We start from the raw sequence: 17,639 nt of genomic DNA on the forward strand, positions 1-17,639 counted from the left end.
ATATGTTAATAGTTTACAGTTACCTGTGGTACAGAAATTGATTCTCAAATAGGTTAATGGGATAGCTCCCCATCATAGGTAATAAATGGCAGAGCTAGGACATGATCCCCCATCTTTTAGCATCAAAGCTAAATTTTAGCTAATATTGTTTTGTTTACGTAGTAGCTCATATACCTCTCATGTACACCCAAGAAAATCAGAGGACAAAGCAATACGATTAAGATAGTAAGGAAAATTAAAGTCCATAGGAAAGATCCATGTGAACTGGAATCGTCCCTTGCTGGCAGCAGTAGTTTTGGCTCGAGAGTCTGAAATGGCAGACTTGTCCAAGGTAGTCCAGATGAGTTTTTCTGGAAAACAAAATGATCTTTTGTAAAGCTGAGGTAGGAAGCCAGTGATTTGCTGAGATTAGTGGATTGATTTTCTGAGATCTTTGGATCTTCATCTGGCATGTACACAGCATTGGCTGTTATCCAGTTCCAAAAAAGCAGTGATGAGTCTTTGAGGAACAGACGATATATTTTCGTTGACAGCTTTGTTACTGCACATTTGAAAATTTGGTCAGAATTGACAGAGGGTGAGATCCTAAGGACTTACTATATACCTCAAGAACAAGTGAGGGGAGGATGTGATTGTACTGGCCTAACCAGAGTCTGTCTTTCATTTTTACCACGCTTGCTTTTCTGTCCAATGTTCTTGCATCATCTTTAGTATAAAGATGATATGTGAAGAAGAGTTGAGGGATAATTGAAGTAATGTCTGCCTTGGGAGTAATCCCGTATTTTCATGCAGTTGTGGTGATGGAATAAGACTTTTCATCCCATATCAAATGGTGCTCACTCATGGAAGTCTCTAAGGAATTAAATGAGGCTGAATGGTCTCAGAAAAATGACTGGTTCACCTTGTCAATCTTTGAAGTAAATCTTTCCTTTACTCATTGAAAGTAAATGAAGCAATGCAGGTAAACTCTTGCCCTGGACCCAATTCTGACCAACCTCAAGGAACTGATAGGTGGAGTGAAAGGGGACAGCATGGCCATGGGCTGACTCGTGTGAAGGTGGCCCCTGGATGTTCTCAGCCCCTTACAGGTCCTGCCCACCAAGGAGGGGCTTCAGGCAGACTGGCATGTTCCCAGGATACTAGAAAGGGAAATTTCAAAAGGCTTCCTGACCCAGATGAACTACCTCTCAAGGCAATGAGAGAATTTGCAGGTGGGATTGCCGGCCAGCTGGGAATCATCTTTGTGAAACTGTAGAGGATGGAAAGTTGCCAGGAAGCTAGAGAGAGATTAATGTCCTCATTTCCCCCAAAGAAGAAAGAAGGTGGAGTTCAGGAACTAATGACCGTTGAACTTCATGTTGATCTTGACAAAGAACTGTAGACTGCAGGATTTCAATGATGAAGTGAAACATTTTTTAAAGGATGTGATGATCATAAGAATTAGCCAGGGTTCACTAACGACACAAATTATGCCAGACTGTCCTGACTGCCTCTTCTAATAGGGTTATTAGGAAAGGAGATCAGGAAATCCTGTACTCATGGAATATCTAGTTTTCAGCAGGCATTTGTGAGAGACATATGAAGGTATTGTAGACAAGAAGGATCAATTCAGAGTGGATGATAGTATAGTGAGGTGGATTCATAGCTCCTGGGAACTTCCTTGCTGTAGGAGGTTTAATAAATTTATTGAATGGCAAGTGCCAGATTATGTCCCCAAGTCCCATTGGTAAATTGGTTTTTTGAATTTGTAACCCAGTTTTCTATGGACAGTTTCCTTTTTGAACTCATCATGTATTTGTGTAAGAAGTTGGGTGATATGGCTCTTCTATAGGACTGTAATGCTAGAATGAGTTTTGAGCTCCAATATAGAAAACAAAGATAGAACTATCTTCCTCTGATGTGGGGTAAGAGGTGGATGATGAGTGACGGACTATAGGGTGGATATGACCACCTTGTTTCCCATGGCGTCGTTCCTCCCAAGGGTTAGAGGTAGGAACTATGGAAGCCTGACCTTCTGTTGGTACCACTCAGAGCCCCACAAGTTTGTATCCTTGACTAAATTGATGAACACTGGAAAGTATTGAAGGTTTTTAAAGTAGGGGAACAACATCATTGGCCAGATTTGTGTTTTAGAAAGATTGCTCTGGCTGCAGGCTGGATAATGGCTTTGATAGGGCAAGACTTTAAATAGAGAGAGAAAAGATGATGCCAGTAACCCATATGAGAGAATGGGAGTGGCAAAAAATGAAGTAAAGTTGGGTGTATTGGGGAGAGATTTGGGTAGTAGAATTTATGTGACTTTGTAATAAATTGAATGTGGGGAAAGAAAGAGAAGAAGGAATCTAGAAAAGATGACTCCCAAGTTTCTGATTTGTGTGTTTAAATGGATAGGGGTAACATTCAGAAAACGAAGATCATGGCATCTTCCATCCCATCACTTCATGGGAAATAGATGGGGAAACAGTGGAAACAGTGTCAGACTTAATTTTTGGGGCTCTAAAATCACTGCAGATGGTGATTGCAGCCATGAAATTAAAAGACGCTTACTTCTTGGAAGAAAAGTTATGACCAACCTAGATAGTATATTCAAAAGCAGAGACATTACTTTGCCAACTAAGGTCTGTCTAGTCAAGGCTATGGTTTTTCCTGTGGTCATGTATGGATGTGAGAGTTGGACTGTGAAGAAGGCTGAGCGCCGAAGAATTGATGCTTTTGAACTGTGGTGTTGGAGAAGACTCTTGAGAGTCCCTTGGACTGCAAGGAGATCCAACCAGTCCATTCTGCAGGAGATCAGCCCTGGGATTTCTTTGGAAGGAATGATGCTAAAGCTGAAACTCCAGTACTTTGGCCACCTCATGCAAAGAGTTGACTCATTGGAAAAGACTCTGATGCTGGGAGGGATTGGGGGCACGAGGAGAAGGGGACGACAGAGGATGAGATGGCAGGATGGCATCACTGACTCAATGGACGTGAGTCTGAGTGAAGTCCGGGAGTTGGTGATGGACAGGGAGTCCTGGCGTGCTGCGATTCATGGGGTCGCAGAGAGTCAGACACGACTGAGCGACTGAACTGAACTGAACTGAACCTATATTGATCTGGGAGACAACATAGAGAGAAGGCAAGAGAAAGATGTTTTGGCCATGAGGACTCAGAGGTGCCTGAGTGATATCAAATAGAGATGTCCCAGTGGGCTAACCAACAAAGTGTGGGGATGAGCAGTTAAGGAGAGAGGTCTGGCTAAAGATACAAAACTGAGTTTATTCATTTCTTTTGCATCCACCAAATGAGGCTCCATTTTAGACATCTTCCTTCTATATATTCTTTTTTTAAGGTTGAGGTATAATTGAGAGAAAGTGTTATATGTCAGGTGTACAAAATGAGTCAATATTTGTATACATTGCACAGTGATCACCATAATAAGTGTAGTTAATATCCATCACCATACATAGTTTCTTTTTTTTTTGTGATAAGGACTTTTAAGACCCACAGTTGACCCTTGAACAATGTGGGCATTAGGGGCACCAACCCTCTGTGCAGCTGAAAATCTGTATGTAACTTATAGTTCACCTTCTGCATCCGTGGTTGCTCCCAACTTGTGTAGTACTGTAGTATTTTCTGCTGAAAAAAAAAAAAAGGCTGTGTGTAAGTGGACTCATGGAATTCAAACCCATGGTTTTCAAGTGGCAACTGTATTCTTTTGGCAGCTTTCAAGTGTGCAGTTCAGTGTTGTTAACTATGGCCACCATGCTGAACATTACATCCCCATGACTGACTTATTTTATAGCTGGAGGTATCTGCCTTTTAAATCAAAGAATTTTTAATGATATTTTACTATATAACATTTGTTTCCTTAAGAGCATAAGTGCCAGTAAGCTTATGCTATGCTATGCTAAGTCACTTCAGTCGTGTCTGACTCTGTGCGACCCCATAGACGGCAGCCCACCAGGCTCCCCCATCCCTGGGATTCTCCAGGCAAGAACACTGGAGTGGGTTGCCATTTCCTTCTCCAATGCATGAAAGTGAAAAGGGAAAGTGAAGTTGCTCAGTTGTATCCGACCCTCAGCGACCCCATGGACTGCAGCCTACCAGAGTCCTCTGTCCATGAGATTTTCCCGGCAAGAGTAGTGGAGTGGGGTGCCATTGCCTTCTCTGCAGTAAGCTTATATACTTATTCAATTCAAACTATTCAAACTATTCTATCTACAGGATTCTGGTTCCAAGCAGTTATGACTGTGGTAAGTAAAGAAGGAAATAAACACATCAAGCTCGCCTAGATATTTCAAAGCATTCTGGTTCATCGTTAACCATGGTAGTAGCCTGGCAAAATAGAATTTATTCAAGTATCTCATGAATGGTCATCTGCAGTGCCTGTTAATTTGCTTCAAGAGAAAATATGGCCTTAGAAATTAATTTCACTCTTACACGCACCAGAGACTGCAGAATATATGATTAAAGAGAGCAGTTCATACGATTTTCAACTTAACATATTTGAAACCAAGCCAGAACCTAGACATGACATTTTCACATTGCTGTTGGAATTTCCATGCCTACTATCTAAGTTCACTCTGTCCCTTTATTTATTTTGGCTCCAATCTTTGGCTTCTTCTTTCAAGTAGTTTGCTTTCGGTGTTTACGAGAGCGGACTCCCACAGCCAAAGAAAGGATGGATAATTGGTCAGTTTGAAAGCGATATTTCAGTTTGTCATGGAATTAGGGTCACTTTACCGTAATTAGTGAGATTGTGGAAGTGCAGTAGAATACCTAGGCAGTGTCAGTTACTTGGCTGTTTTCAGTATGCATATGGTGCACACATACAAGATGTCCCTGTGCATTAGTTAATGATAATTTTTGATAATACTCTATTTCTGAATTCCATAATAAGAAAGATTTCGTTTTCATGAATTACAATGCAAATGAATGGTTGCTGACCTAAAACTAGGTCTCTGTTAATGTGTTCATGATTCTCTGTTAATACTGAAGTGGAAAGCTGTATTGCTTTTGTGCTGAGCATCGTGAAATGAAATGGATATAATCAGGAGCTTTTCCCTCTCTACTGTTTTCTGCCTTGATTAAGTTATAGACCATTGTAAAGTGTTAGTCACTCAGTTGTGTCTGACTCTCTGTGACCCCATGGATTGTAGCCCACCAGGCTCTTCTATTGATGGAATTCTCTGGGCAAGAGTACTGGAGTGAGTTGCCGTTCCTTTCTCCAGGCCATTGTAAAATTAAGCATAAAATTTGATGCTTTGTATATTTTGGGTACTTTTTGTAGTTAAAATTTTTCTTTAAATGTTTGGTTATTTATGCTCATTATATGCCTTTTTACTGCAATATACAGTGGACTTACCCTAGGGCATTCAGATGGGGCATAGAACTCAGATTTTTCCTCTTGAATTAACAGTATTCTAGTAGGAGTTTAACGAATGTTTGTTGAATGAGATCAGTAAATGATTAGATAATGATTATTGATATAATGCTGTGTTAGCGAATAATAAAAACAAAGTTGTACTTTCTCTCTTTAACTGTTTCCATCTCTAGATTTAACTTTGCCTATGCCAGAACCTTATAGTCAGGTTTAAAAGATGGTCTTTGGGGTTAGGCTGACTGGGTTCAAATCTGAGCCATCAGTTTCTAACTCTGTGACCTTGGACAAGCTTTGAACTTTTCTAAATCTCAGGTCCTTCCTCTGTGAACGGTTAGCCCATGTGGATTTTGTTAGCATTAAGTGAGAGAATATATATAAAGCCTTCAGTGACTTTAGACAGACAGTGCTTGATAAACATTAGCTACTATTGTTTTATCTGCCTCTTCTGCCTGTACTCCACCTTCAGACTACCCAGTAGTCTTATTTTGTTTGTCCCTTAGATTTTTTTTTAATCAGGTTCAATGCCATCTTAGAATTTTTGAAAGATTTTTTTTTAACATGTTACAGATTTTCCCACAGTTTCCCAGAGTCATGAGTCATGTATCTTGCTTCAGTGATGCCTCACATTCTACTGAAATTCATCAGTTCCCTAACTAGACCTCCATACATCTGTGATTCTTTGGAATATTTTATGTTGTAGGGGATGCTTCTCTACAGCTATCCTCTCTTCCTCCCTCTCTTCCACAATAAGTCTTCCACTGAATTTATTCATAGAGCATGTTTGGTTCCTTTGTAGAGTTATTTTGCAGAAAGTAAATAAAGCCACAAAACCATTATATGTGCACCTCATACCAGAGCTTCTTTTCCTCATAAAGAGCTAATTTGAAAGCTTATCTTAAAGAATCTGCCCCTCTTTTGAAGACCCACTGTTTCCATTTCTAACCACATTCAGATTTATTCATGTTTTATTTCTGTTTTCTCCCCCTCTTTTCTATTATGCCATTCTTTAAGATGTAGATGAATGCCTGGAACCAAAGATCTGCACAAATGGTACTTGCTCCAACCTTGAAGGATCCTACATGTGTTCATGCCATAAGGGCTACAGCCCAACTCCAGACCACAAGCACTGTAAAGGTAAATACTGTGATCAGATTTCTCATTTTATTTGAACTACACTTAAAAACATGTTAGCATAACTAGCCTTAAGAAAGGAAACCATACTACTTGTCATTTATTTAACTGAGCTTCCTAGAGCACATGTTGGTTGGCCTCTGAAAGTGAATTCTCATGGTGGTTAAATTCCTATTTATTTACATAGAGAAAAACAGTGAATTTTTTGAGAACATCTATAAACCACAGATCTATTTATTTTTTCTAGTTGTAAAAACAGTTCTACAACTCTGTGAATATACTGAAAGCTATTGAATTGTACACTTTAAATAGATAAACTACATGATATATAATTTTTTATTTCAATAACATTGCTATTAAAAATGCATTTGCTATAGAAAATGTAGCAAATGCAGAAAGGTAAAACAGATAATCTCTCAGCCTCATTTGTGGATATTCATATCTCAAGGATGTTTTGTGTCATTAAGATTATGTACTGTGTCCAGTTTTCAGTCTTGCTTTTTGTTATTTAATAGTATATCATGAGCATCTTTCATTAATAACTCATTTCAGACATTAGTTTTAAAAGCAGTGGAATATTCCAGTGTATTGCTGTTTTTGCATTTTCATTCTGTTCTTCAGATTTTGTAAAGGTGGAATAATTGGTCAAAGTGCTCTGTGTTTAACTATTTCAATAGAACACTACTTTCTAACTTTAAAATCTGTGAACACTTACTATTACATACTTAACCATGTGTTCGTTAAGCATTTGTATTTCCTCTTTTGTATATTTGTTAATATGTTTTACCATTAGTCAAGTTTTTAAGTCAGTGTAAATGAACATTTTATATATAAGATAGATATATATGTGTGTGTGTGTATTTAACATATACACTTTCCTCTAGAATATTAGTGTAATTTGCCCATGGTCTCTCTAATTTTTTAAGTAATTTTAAAGAAGTTTTCATCTTCTCTGTGGTTAATTTGTTTGCTTTCTGCTGTCTTCCATCACTTTTATACTTAAAAGGATGCTCTTTCAAAGGAAGGAAGAGGAAATAAGTAAACCTTTTTCTTTTCTTTGCTGTCTCAATGAAAGTGAAGGGTCTAGGGTGGTAATTAATTTATCACTGTGGTAGGGAAGCAGTAAACAGACACCCTACTATAGACCTGTAAGAACTGAAGCATCTTCCACTGGCAGTAGGAGTTCATAGACATTTGGATTTTTGGTGCCTTGTTCCTTGCAGACAGCAGAGTACTAGCCACTCCCAGGAGAGCATAGATAGCGAGCACAGCTCCTTTTTCTCCTGGTCCTGTCCCACATCCACAGCTTGCCTTCTGACTGCTTAAGCCAAGCATCTCCTCAAAAAAAGTTAAACTTGAGAATCCCTTGAAAGGTACTCTGGGTGTTTGATGGAAGAAAAACTTCCTCATATACAGGGCTAATGGTGACTAAAGGTCTCCGTGTTAAAAGCCATTATTTGCCATTATTAATCTTTATTTGATTAACAGTATCTGGTTTATTACCATATCCTGACATGTTACTTTCTCTTCGTGATCTACCTGTTCCTTTTCATCTTACTCATCTTACTCAAATGCTTCTAATCTGTGCCCACTTCATATTCCAAATTTGTTACCACTACTTTCTTCAATTTGCATTCTCTGACCCATGACCCATCCAAATTGTTGTCACAACTGCCTTAAGAGTATTCTGTGCTTATTTTGACCCATGATTATCCTGCCCAGCACATCCATCTTTTTACTCACTACTGACCTAAATCCTGGCTCTTCCAGTGATCCACTGTACAACCTTGGAAAAACCAATCTCAGGTTTCCCAAAATCATGCCATCTCTAAAATTCAGGAATTAGATGCTGTAGAGGGAAAATGCAGAGTTAATACATGTTGAATGAATAACTCCTGACCGCCTTCTTCCTCCTGGCATTGCCATACCAAATGAGCCTGCTCCTCTCTAATTTGTCACCCTACCACCCCAGAATTCACACCATCAATTGGTATCACCCCCTAGGAACACTTGTATTTTCCAGTCTCTGGGATACCGTGCTGGGATGCTGCTTTTATTCATCCTTTCTGTCAAGTGTATCAAGGAACCAGTGCGTTCCAGGCCCTGCATATATTACCAAGAGACTGTAATCTCTCAAAAGATGTATTATTCATGGAAAGAGATGCATAGCGGCAACAGCTAATTAGAGTTCATAAAGTACTAAGTGATGAAAGTTAAGTCATCAGTGACGTCATGTATTCCTGACATTATGTGAGGAGCAGGACACTTTACCTTCTTGCTGTTCTTCCAAAAAACTCTTAATGCCGTCTTAATCATGAGAAACACATGAGGCAAGTCCAAATTGGGGACATACTATGGATTTCTGGCCCATATCCTCAAGGCAATTAAGATTGTTAAAACAAGGAAGGACTGGGAGATGAGACACCTGAATATGATGTGGTCCCCTGGATAGGATCCTGGAATAGAAAGAGGACCTGAATGGAAAAACTGGTGAAATCCAAATAAGTTTGGAGTTTAGTTTTTGGATTTTTTCTAAAGGCAGTATATCATATTCTAGTTTGGATAGTCTGGAGCTGTGTGAGCATGGATAAGTAATCTCATTTCTCCAAGCCTTCCTTGCTCATCTGCAGGAAGGTAGCAGTAATGGCACCTAGGAGGGTTGATGTGAGGATTGTATGAGATAATAGGATAACAAGATATTGGAGAAATATGGAGGTAATACATGGAGGATGAGGGAAGGCAGAGGCAGAGCATGACATTCTGTGGTGGATGTTGTTATTCACCAAATAATAGGCATGTGCAAAGTTCTGTTGCAGCCAGGAACTGTGTGACTAATTCTACTTGCATGCTTCTGAGAAGGCTTGGCAGAGGTGTTGCTATTTGAACTTGGTTTTAAAATATTGAGTGCAGAGGGGAGAACCTTAGTAGGCAGAGGAAGCAGCACATATCAAAGCTTGGAGGTGGGAAAGAACTGTTTCCTCCACTTGCCACTTAAGCGTGCCCTTTACTCTCATTTGCCTGGTGTCTTTCCATTACAACCTGGGATAAGATCAGGCAAGGTCGCCATCACCTGCTTGAGAAACCTGCACACTCACTAGTTGTGTTTCTTACTCCCCAGTCAAAGTCCTTCCTTTTCACAATAATACATTGTATGACATCCTTTCTCTTTATTTTCTAATCTTTCCTAAACGACATCAACGTACAGTTGCCAGATTCTACTCAGAACATAAATCTGTTTTCCAGCACTGGAGGAAATGCCAGTTTCACTCTGTTGATAGTCCTAACTATTATCAGTGTCTTCACCTCCCTAACTCTTTTCCGGTTATAAATATTAGTACATTATCTAATGTATTGGATTGGCCGACACATTCATTTGGATTTTCCTGAGATGTTACAGAAAAATGTGAACAAACTTTTTAGCCAAGCCAGTATTAATCCATTACTTGTTTGAATCTTTTTGTATCTCTGCATCTCTTTGTATACTTTACTGGTATATGTCCTAAATGTATAAATAACTAGAGATAGCCTCTATTTTAACTCCTATCAGGATTTATCATAGTAATATGTGCAAAAAGTCCTTCAAAGAAAAAATACCTTTTAGGAAATATAATATTCTCTATTCATCCCTTGGCACAAGAGAGAGAAGACATTTGTCCCACATGCCTATTTTATTGGAAAGTGTTCTTTTGTATAGAAATTTTATATCTCAATCAATAAAGAAAAAGATGCTTTTTTTTGTTTGTTTCTTAAATGCATAGAATTACGCTGCCTTTGTTCCCCTTGGTCCTTTTAAAGACCCAGAGATCACCTTATTCAAGATAACAGAGTTGCCTGGAGTTATTCCAAATGTGTATATCATTACTTATAATGAATTACTTCTGACGTCTTCCCAGCATAAATGAGTAACTTATGTAGGATGTCTGGTGTATCCTGACAGTACTTGGAATGGAGGGTATGTTCTTGCGGCAGACATCTTCACATGGGAATGCTTAGTTTGTCATCCTTTTTGAGAAAATCAGAAAGAGGCCAAAGCACTAAAAATGTTGTCAGACATTACATGAGATCCAACCAGCTACATGAGCTTTTGTTGGTCTTCAATTCTTGAACTGATGTCTCAAGTATTTTATAAAATGTGCTGAAAGGAAATATGATGTGGGCTCCTCTTTGCTGACGACCACTGGAAAAGCTAGTAGACTGAGAGTTTTGGAAAGGTGTTGAATCATTCGCAAGACAAAATTCTTACTTAATTTCTCTGTTGGTAGTCAGTGGTTGACAGCTAGGAATTATATACAAAAGAAGGGATTGATTGCACAAGAAGTGACACAAAAGTTTCTAGTAAACTAATTGCTAGAAGAAATTAAATCAGAAACAAATTCCTGAACTCTGAATACATTAATAGTCAATGTGAGCTTTTTCAGGTTATGTGGGATAACCTGACTCACCTTGCTTGTATCAGGGTAAAATTCAAAAGGTTAATAATGCCTCACTGGCGATTAAATGCAACTTTGCTTAGGAACCAGATAATTGTCAGTGATATTTAAGGGAGAGGACAATGCAGTTGGTTGAGTTCTCCTGGCAAAAACTTGTAGATACGTTTTATTAAATAATAGGATATTTTTGGAAGGAAGCAATAGACATTAATCTTTGGGACCTGGTTTCCTTAAAACAATGCTTTTTTTAGAGTAGGACTTCTTTCTCCCACTCTGAGTATAGGGCTGGTGTGTTTTCATCTGTTCTTTCTAGTAATTCTCACAACAAACCTGTAGTGCAGGTGGTGAAGTTCAATACTACCACATTTTAATCATCATAAACTCTCACAAACTGAGCAGCTACTCAGCAGGACATTCTGAGGCTTTATCTGCATAGACAAGACAAGACAGAGTTACCTGGTTAAATCGGATCCACCTCATGTCCAAACAAAAACATTTAGAAAATAAGTGCTGCTTCAGCCTCAAGTGTTCAAGTTACTGATGAGCCCAGTCTTTTCTTCATTTATGTAAATTCATTTCCATGATTAGAACACTTACAAAGAATTCCGTTCTTTCTCAGTCAATAGCTTTTTGTTTATGCAAGGTATTTTGAAAACTCCTCACTCATCACTTTCTCTTTGACTTTCCAACATCTGTCATCAAAACAGGATCATTTCTCTTGGCTTTCCTTGTTACTTTGAAAATGAGCTCAGTGTCCATTAACACAACTGTTTGATCTTACACTTTTCCAACTTCTTCTAATATAGTAGAAGTGTCTATTTCCCTCCACAACTGCCTCCATTCTGGTTTTATTTCTAAAGTTCTTGGGAGAGCTTTAATTCTGCCGTCTTTCTTAAAACTTCATAGGTCAGCAAGCTGCTTCATAGCCACTATTTTGTGCTTGAGATTCTTTCTTTATCAACTGTAAAATATTTCATATTATGTTTGTGTTATATCCAGAGTGTGAGAGAGAGACATGGCAAAGAGCTTGATGTTGTATTGAACACACTTTTATTTCATCATAAATTTATCATCTATTTGTAATTATTTGTTTTCTACAGTCCAGCCCACTGAAGTTGATATGAAGAGCATCGGTGGGCTGATTCAAATTAAAATGTATAGTGCCTCACATAGCAGACATACTATTATTTTTGCAGTAATAACCCCAGAATGCATTATAGGGGGCAGAACTTTTTTTTTTTTAATGTTTATTGAAAAATTTCTGTTTTGGGTCATGCCATAAAAGTCCATGCTGGAAATGGAAGGCTTAGAGGGCAGTAGCTTGGATTAGGGTCTCAAACTTGAGCTAATGGGTGTCTAGATATAAGACTTAATGTAAAGCAATTGTCACTGTGTTTACAGATATTGATGAATGTCAGCAAGGGACTATGTGCATGAATGGGCAGTGCAAAAACACCGACGGCTCCTTCAGATGTACCTGTGGGCAGGGCTACCAGCTATCAGCAGCAAAAGACCAATGTGAAGGTAGGTGTGTGGCAACATGAACTCCTGTAATTTCAGTTTAAGGCACCCGCCTTAAAAAAATGTGCACTCAGTAAAGCAGGTGTGTGAATGTGTTCCTGAGAAACTACCCAGATGATTGTTTTATGGTGCCAGAAAGCAAGGGACTTATACTTAAGTCAGGAAAATCAATGAAACAGGATTTAAAAAGGCTGAATTTGAAAAATATGGTGTTAGTGATCAGTGGCTGGCATTACTATTGAAAAGAAAAATGGTTCCTCCCTGTGTAATTCCTTATTTGCAGAAAATCAATTCTATTTAAATTACATGAAAGTTTCACACAATAGGATTAACATTTACTTAAGGGAATTATGTCTGCCTGGTATTACGTTGTGGAATATTAATGATTTAGTTTTTGTGTGCATTGAGCTTTTAAAATCCTTCTTTAAAAAAAAAAAATCACTAAAGAAGACTTTAGGCAGACTGAAATAGTGTCTGCCTTATACTCAGGGATAAAGTCTGCAATGTGCTCTGTTCCTACAGGTGACAGTGAGGATTCTGGACCTTGCTGGGGTTGACCTTAGACTTTAAAAAGTTAGTTTGTTTCATTGAACTTCATACAGAATTACAAGCTGACCCTTCAACAGCACATGTTTGAACTTCATGAGTCCATTTATATGCAGATTTTTTGGTAAATACTTAGAGTATTACACCATCTGCGATTGGTTGAATCCTCAGATATAGAAATGTGGATACAGAAGACAAGCTGTCAGGTTAAATGTGGACATTTGACTGTGTGGTGGTCAGTATCTGCATTATTCAAGGGTTAACTGTACTGTTCTCAGTAAGAGGATATGTTTTCTGAGTTTAAAGATGCCATGGTATCGCCTGTGACAAGCACAGATATCCAGAATTCTTGAAAAGAAATGTCATTTAAGAACAGAATACACACTGTACATAATCAGTTGTTTTATTATAAGGAAACAATTTCTATCCGTGTCTGTATGTAAACTTAGATAGTTAAAGAATAGAAAGGTTTCTTGAGGTGGATTATAAAAGAGACAAGGTATAATGATACTATAAAGGGATTTACCAGTAGTATCATAACCTTCTTCTATTATCCCTTTCTAGAATATAGAAAGTCATTACAGTACCTAACCTAATGGTGAAGACTGATCAGATGCGTACAAGCACACATGTATACAGATTAATTAGGTGATTTGGTCTTAATTCTAGTCCCTCTCAAAGTTCTTTATTTTATGAATACTGAACTGTACAAATGAATGTGTGGTAAGAGTAGAGGTCCACACATACTATAATAAGGCTATTGTGTTCACAGGCCTTTCTTTTGAAGAGCCTGTGATGCCACTCCAAGAGATAAATCAGACACGGGAGAATCACTCACCAGGTTAGCAATAGGGTCACACCAAAATTTGAAAGAAAAAAAAAACAAAATACATGTAGTCCACTGTTCATTGCAGCACTATTTACAATAGCTAGGACATGGAAGCAACCTAGATATCCATTGACAGGTGAATGGATAAAGAAACTGTGGTACATATATACAATGGAATATTACTTAGCTATAAAAGGAACACATTTTAGTCAGTTCTAATGAGGTAGATAAACCTAGCATCTATTATGCAGGGTGAAGTAAGTCATAAAGAGAAAACAAATATCGTATATTAATGCATATGTGCAATTTAGAAAGATGGTACTGATGAATCTATTTGCGGGGCAGCAGTGGAGGTGAAAACATAGAGCACAGACTTACGGACACGGGAGGATGGGGGGAAGGAGAGAGTGGGATGAATGGAGAGAGTAGCATGGAAACATACACTACCATATGTAAAATAGATAGCCAATGGGAATTTGCTGTATGACTCGGGGAACTCAACCTGGGGCTCTGTAACAACCTAGAGGGGTGGGAAGAGGTGGGAGGGGTGTTCAAGAGGGAGGGCCATATGTATACCATGACTGACTCATGTTGATGTATGGCAGAAACCAATGCAATATTGTAAAGTAATTATTCTTCAATTAAAAATAAATAATCACATTGCCAGATGTAGGCCCATATATGTTAATATAATCAACAAACTTTATCAGCAACCTACATGAATTAAGTGCCTGCTGAGTGGTAAAATACTAGGTCATCTGAAGAGCAGTAAAGAGTGTGGTAGACATGGGCTCTGCCTCAAGAAACTTAAAATCTAATGGTCAAAGTAAGTGATGAAATATATGGAATACATTTCTTTGCCTTTTGTATGTGGATATGATGCAGGCATGTGTGTAAGTCTGAGCTCAGGGTGTGGTTACAGAACAAATAATGACTAGCAGAAGACGCGAGCATCGAGGAAGAAAGATTCAGAGCAGGGAAGGACCATTGTGTGGTGCTATTTTCCAATAAAACTTTATTAACAGTAATAGGCAGTGGTAGGCTATAGCTTACTGATCCCTGCTTTAGGTTATTATAGGCCATAGTGCTTTTAAACTCAGAGTGTTATACTTGAATCTATAGAAGGAATTCTAAGAAGCTTTATTGTGATTCCCAGATTACAGCCAAGTATTTGCCCCTCATCGGTGCCCAGTGGATACATGTGTACAGGTTCTTAGCTCATTGCTCATCGGGTTTTCCCTACTGAAATATTAATGAATGACCTTTTTACTACAGTTCAGTCTGAGTCACATGATAAAAATTCTAAATTAATTAGAAGTCAGATGGTTTACAGATCTTTACATGAATGATTAAAAACTCACTTTTAGGGATTTCCATGTGGTCCAATGGTTAGGAATCTGCCTTCTAATACAGGGAATGTAGGTCTGATCCCTGGTTGGGGAACTAAGATCCCACATGCTGCAGGGCAGCTGGACCTGTACACCATAGCTAGAGAGAAGCCTGCATGTGGCAACGAAGAGCCCATCTGACACAGGCAAATAAATATTTTTTAAAAACCTCCCTTTTAAAGCACCACTTCTAAGTTTCCATTTACTCTCTTGCCCACAGATATTGATGAATGCCAGCACCATCATCTCTGCAGTAATGGGCAATGCAGGAACACGGAGGGCTCCTTCCTCTGTGTTTGTGACCACGGTTACAGAGCATCCGCCCTTGGAGACCATTGTGAAGGTGAGAGTTACTCTTGGTTACAGAATCATAAAATGCCAGAATCAGGATCAGGGAAATCTGAACATCATCCTGGCTTCTGTCCTCAACCCCATACTTTTGACTTCAGGGTTGAGGACTTTTGATCCCTGCAAGATATTTTCCCCAAGGTCACACACATAATGCAAAGAGATGCGAGGATCCAGGTTTTCTTTGCCCTGCTCGGAGCAGATTTTTAGAAAAGTTATGCCAGCTAAGGGCATAAGGGAGCAGTGTAACTTTTCTCAGCTACAGATAGTTTATCCTGAGTATCTCATTCTGTATAGCATCCACTGGGGTGCAGGACCAGTGGTCCCAACGGTCCAAGTAAGCAAAGACGGGTTAATTTTCCAGATAAATGTAAAATTTTAAAAGCCAGCCTTTAATTTCGAGCTTTTCATATAAAATATTTCTAAAAGATATCCCATTGTGAGTCTTTAACCACTTTCACTACCTGCCTTGGCTCAGAGCCCCTCTGAGGTGGTCGGGGTTGCTGTAGCCGCCTGTCACCAGCCTGGTGCTTGTGAATTCTCTGGGTTCACTGTCCACCCAAGTAATGGCATTTTTTTCCAGTTTATCTACTGATTTGCTACTGTTAGATCCTATCAGTTGTGAAACAAGGAATGTGAACACAACAGAGTTTGCTTCACACAGTAAGGTAGAGTATGTGTGAGGCTCTGAACCCCACATTTTATAGACGAGAATGAGCTTGTTTAGTGACTGGTTTTGTGACACGGACTTCAGTGGCTCCAAATACTTTCCAGTTCCTTGGGCTGGGAAAGATCAGCTGTATTATGCAGCACCCTTCTCCTCTGGCCAGAGAACTTGACACACACAGTCAGAACTTGTCTGGAGGGCAAGTGGGGCAGTTTCCGAGGTGTTAAAATGTACGTTATTGTTGAATCAGTGATTCATCTTCTAGGATTTTATCCCAAGGTGGTAATGTTCTTTGAACAGTTAATACAACCAGTGAAAAGTGGTAATCAACGTACCTACTGAAAAAGTAGGCAGATGATCAAGGGATAAGTCGAAAGAGTAAGAATTGATTTTCTGAAAACTGTGAATGGGGAACACTACAATATCTGGGTAAATGTTGATGATTCGACATAATGGCATTCCAGGATGGAAGAGGCAGTCGTATTCCCAGGAACCAGTCATGGAGGGTCTATTTTGGAAGTGGGTGGGTGGCAGGGCACATGCCAAGGCCCTGAAAACCAGCACTGACCCCAGTATGTATTCTGCCCTCTTTCCTGGCCTAGCCGAGAGGATAACCAGCTCATTGACTAAATCTTGGGCAATAGGTCCTTGTTATAGGATATATTCCTCTTATTTTGGCTGTTTTAACGTGTAACCATTTCACCAGGAGGCTAATATTTTTTATTCTAAGACCATTATATTAAGAGCCAAATAAAAACCTTTACTCGGCTTGCTTGTTATTATTAGTATATACGTTCCATAAGAAAGCTTCTTTTCAGAAAAAGAAAAATTTGAGAGGTACAAAAGAGAAAAGTAGAAATTGATTAAACAAAAAGCTGCATAATAAAACAGACCTATTTCATGTAAATCTCAGAAGAAAGAAAAAAAAATTAGAAATCCAAACGGATTTGAGCAGTATAGAGCAAATTAAAACATGAAAAGATGGTAGTACATTTGTATCTAAAATAGATTGGATCAAATCCTTGAAATGGGTACTTTTTAAAAGAAAATTTAAATCATCAAATTCAGCCCAAGAAGCAAAACATCCGAAATAACCCATATCCCTACAAGAAATGGGAAAATATATTGAAAGGTTATCTTCAAAAGATAGAAAGAAACCTTTTTAAGCATATCATCAGACCCTTTTCAAATCAGGGCTAATTTCTCTACTGTTCTGGATTATAAATAGGACTGGAGTCCATTCAGTATTTCAGAGCTCCCTTTGAAACGATAATAGGACTTCAGCCCGCTAATGCCAAACAAGCACTGTTTCCAACCCTTCCTAATCGTACTCAGCTGTAATTAACTGAGCTGTGACTGTTCACATGCCTCTCGCAGCTGTGAGAGGAAGAGCCATCTTGTTGGCATTTATATT

The 17,639-nt window shown here is 38.7% G+C and overlaps 1 protein-coding gene across 9 annotated transcripts in view; it reads left to right on the plus strand.

Moving 5' to 3' along the window:
* Positions 1-17,639, plus strand: part of LTBP1 (latent transforming growth factor beta binding protein 1) — a 455,261-nt gene that overhangs the window by 333,544 nt on the left and 104,078 nt on the right. For all 9 annotated transcript variants that reach the window (XM_040224607.1, XM_040224608.1, XM_040224611.1 and 6 more), the window contains 3 exons: positions 6,377-6,499; positions 12,328-12,450; positions 15,431-15,553. In XM_040224607.1, the coding sequence (XP_040080541.1) occupies positions 6,377-6,499; positions 12,328-12,450; positions 15,431-15,553 (369 nt within the window). The remainder of the gene's footprint in view (positions 1-6,376; positions 6,500-12,327; positions 12,451-15,430; positions 15,554-17,639) is intronic.

Source organism: Oryx dammah, unplaced genomic scaffold (genome assembly GCF_014754425.2).
Source record: "Oryx dammah isolate SB20612 unplaced genomic scaffold, SCBI_Odam_1.1 HiC_scaffold_25, whole genome shotgun sequence".
Lineage (NCBI taxonomy): Eukaryota > Metazoa > Chordata > Mammalia > Artiodactyla > Bovidae > Oryx > Oryx dammah.